This window comes from Octopus bimaculoides, chromosome 11 (assembly GCF_001194135.2).
Source record: "Octopus bimaculoides isolate UCB-OBI-ISO-001 chromosome 11, ASM119413v2, whole genome shotgun sequence".
Lineage (NCBI taxonomy): Eukaryota > Metazoa > Mollusca > Cephalopoda > Octopoda > Octopodidae > Octopus > Octopus bimaculoides.
This window is the reverse complement of record NC_068991.1, coordinates 53,414,498-53,418,005: the sequence shown is the minus strand read 5'-3', so window position 1 is coordinate 53,418,005 and position 3,508 is coordinate 53,414,498. Positions and strand designations below refer to the sequence as shown.

Sequence of the window (3,508 nt, the reverse complement as noted above, 5' to 3'; positions counted from 1 at the left end):
AACTGTATGTTGGCTGCTCAAGAGTGGGCAGCAAAAAAACCTATTTGTATATGCTCCACAAGGGAAAACAAGGAACATTGTTTACAACGAGGTGTTATAATCACAACAGCAAGAAAGTATGTACATGATCACCTTCTTTTACGAAACTTCATTGACTTTCATATATTTATATTGATATACATATATATACGTGTGTTTGGGTGCGTGTGTGTATATACATCTCTATATATAAAGATGATGCGTAGTCTAGACGGCGTTTTTAGATTTCATTATTCTCTTTAACCCGGGCAACACCGGGTATTTCTGCTAGTATATATATATATAATCACATGACCATGTGATAGACCAGACTATGAGATGCTGTTATACATTGCTAGTCACAATGTGCTTTGCATTGTTTTTTAGCTTTTGTCGTCGTCAGTTTTGTGCCCTCTTTCCATGCTGGCATGGATTGGACAGGTCATCTTATTTAAAATTATTGCCCTTTTCTGTATGTTTGTGTTGATATATAAGTATGCTTTCATATATTTATTTGTTAATGCATGGCAAAGAAAAAAAAAAAGGCCTGTTCTAGATGGAGGATAAATATGTAAAACCTTTAGTGAAGCTCGTTAATTATTCATTTTCTAATGTAACATGAAGCTCCTGATAATGTTCAAGGATAAATAAAGAATTAAAAATACTTAAACCTCGACTGGGACATTTTTTTCTTCTTGAAGGATGGCAAAAGTGTCTTTTTCTATATTTTTTATTTTTTTATCAATGACATGGCAGACATTTGCAACACACATACACACACACATATATATACACACATACACACACATATATACTCATACACTCACATATATATACAAACACACACAAACAGTGATGTACAGATTATAAATACCAATGTCAAACAAAAGTGCCTGGCCATGATACGACAGCCAGTGTGACATAACCTGTGGCGTTCTTCAGAAAAGTAACAGCATCAGAATGGGTTACATGTTTTAGAGTTTGGTCATTCACTGACAGAAGCATGTCTCCACATCTAAAATAAAATACAAAACAAAGTGTTCAGGTCATCTTTGTGTCATAATTAGTTCACAAGTTTCTATTAAACAGTTGTTCCTTGCATTATATGAAACTCATTTCCTATGGCTTCATTTTAGTTAACTTTTCATATTACCAATCACTTAAAGTGGATGGGATCTGTGGAAGAGGGAGACCCAGGAAGACATGGGACAAAGTACTGAAAATCAGTCTCAAGACAGTGACCCTTTAGGAGATGACAAAGGACCAAAGTGACCGGTGCCTTGCTTTACTCAAGAAGACCTGTCTGCCACAGAAGAATAAATACCAGTGCTGGTGCCATGTTAAAAGGACTTGTGCTGGTTCCACATAAAAAGCACCCGGTACACTCTGAGGAATGGTTGCCTTTAGAAAGAGCATCCAGCTGTAGAAACCAAGCCAGAACAGACAATGAAGCCTAGTGTGACCCCTGGCCTTGCCAGTTCTAGTCACACCATCCCACCCATACCAGCATCGAAGACAGACATTAAATGATGGTGATGATGATTAGTTTATTAGGTGGCAGGCATGGCTGGTAGTTAAGACGTATGCTTCCCAACCACATGGCTTCAGGTTCAGTTCCAACTGCATGGCATCATGGGCAAGTCTCTTCTACAATAGATTTGGGTTAACCAAAGCCTTTTGATTAGATTTTGGAAAAAGAGACTGAAAGAAGCCAATCATGTATATATATATATATGCATGAGTCATTGCCTTGACATTACATGATAATTGTAAACAAGTGTCACCATGCAAGCAGTGTCCTTTCTTTGCAATCTTCCATGAAAACAAGTGGTCATGAAGAAATATTACTTTATTTGGAAACAGGTGAGGGTCAGCAACAAGAAGGGCATCTGGCTATAGAAAAATCCATAGATAGAAACTGTAAGAAGTATGCTTTTATATATATATATATAATCACATGACCATGTGATCGACCAGACTATCAGATGTTGTTATACATTGCTAGTCACAATGCAAGTACAGAAAAGTGGATGTTAAAATGATGATTATGATGAATATTTTTGTTTCCTTTCTTTGAGTTGGGCACACCATACTCTAGAGCAGGGGTTTTCAAACTTTTTGACTTGCGGACCCCTTTATATTTCAGGCTTTACCTTAGGGACCCCCTTATAAACGCTTATGAAATTTATACATAAATATTTGCTTAAAATAACATATATTTTTACATATATTTATTTAACAGTATTTAACAAATAGGTTCATTGTCAATTAAAAGATTTCGATTAAAAAACATAGATAAAATCAAATTGCCCATAAAAAGTATTTGCTGTCCACGGACCCCTGTGGTCCGCAGACCACAGTTTGAAAACCTCTGCTCTAGAGTAACCCACATATATCTTTTATCTTTCACCTCTTAGTCATATGACTGCAGCCATGCTGGAACACCACTTTGAAGGGTTTAGTTCAGTGGTTCACAACACAGGAGTTTATATGGCCCTTGGGAGATCCATATAAGATTTTGCTGTTAAAATTTATGTGCAATAAAATCAGTTATACTTCTACAATACACAAAATATTATTTTAACAAATTTTTTATACAATTCCTAATAATATTGGTATCAAATTTTGGCACAAAGCCATTAATTTCAGGGGAGGGACTAAGTTGATTACACCACCCCAATGCTCAAACAGTACTTATATCAATCCCAAAAGGATGAAACATCAAGTCGACCTTGGTGGAATTCAAACTCAGAACATAAAGATGGACGAAATGTCACTAAATGTTTTGCCGAACATGCTAACAATTCTGCCAGCTCACCACCTTACAATTCATAATAATATTTAATTCTAAAAGTAGGATTTCCTTTAACCATCAAATGGCTGGTGGGGGTGATTAAGTAAAATAGGAATCAAAACAGTTCATAGGAAAAAGAAAATGGTTGGGAACCATTGGTTTAACTGAACAAACAGATGCGTGTACTTATGTAAGCCTTATAACTATTCTATAAAATAAAGAACAGTTTAGCAGTGACAATAAGCTTTAAACTGATGGTGGTGATCAAGAATGTTTGTAATATATAGATGAAGTTTATCTAGTGCTTAAAAATAGTGCAAATTAAAAGAATTATAATTCTTCAGAATAACCAAATGTATGCTCACCGAGGCGATGACTACGGACCGAGACCTTTGGAAATGGGCTGTGCGTGAGAAGACCCGGCAAGCCAAGTAAGATCGTTGCCAGTGCCCCTGGACTGGTTCTTGTGCGGGTGGCACATGAGATGCACCATTTTGAGCGTGGCCGTTGCCAGTACCGCCTGACTGGCTCCTGTAGGATTTTCGAGCGAGATCGTTGCCAGTGCCCCTGGACTGGCTTGTGCGGGTGGCACATAAAAGACACCATTTCGAGCGTGGCCGTTTTCGTGCGGGTGACACGTAAAAGCACCCACTACACTCTCTGAGTGGTTGGCGTTAGGAAGGGCATCCAGCTGTA

At 37.5% G+C, this 3,508-nt stretch overlaps 1 protein-coding gene across 1 annotated transcript in view; it reads right to left on the bottom strand.

The window, feature by feature from the left end:
* Positions 1-1,007: 1,007 nt before the first annotated feature.
* LOC106874566 (ligand of Numb protein X 2) overlaps positions 1,008-3,508 on the bottom strand; it is a 65,102-nt gene continuing 62,601 nt past the window's right edge. Inside the window, exon 15 of the mRNA XM_052971989.1 lies at positions 1,008-1,033. Within this exon, the coding sequence (XP_052827949.1) occupies positions 1,008-1,033 (26 nt within the window). The remainder of the gene's footprint in view (positions 1,034-3,508) is intronic.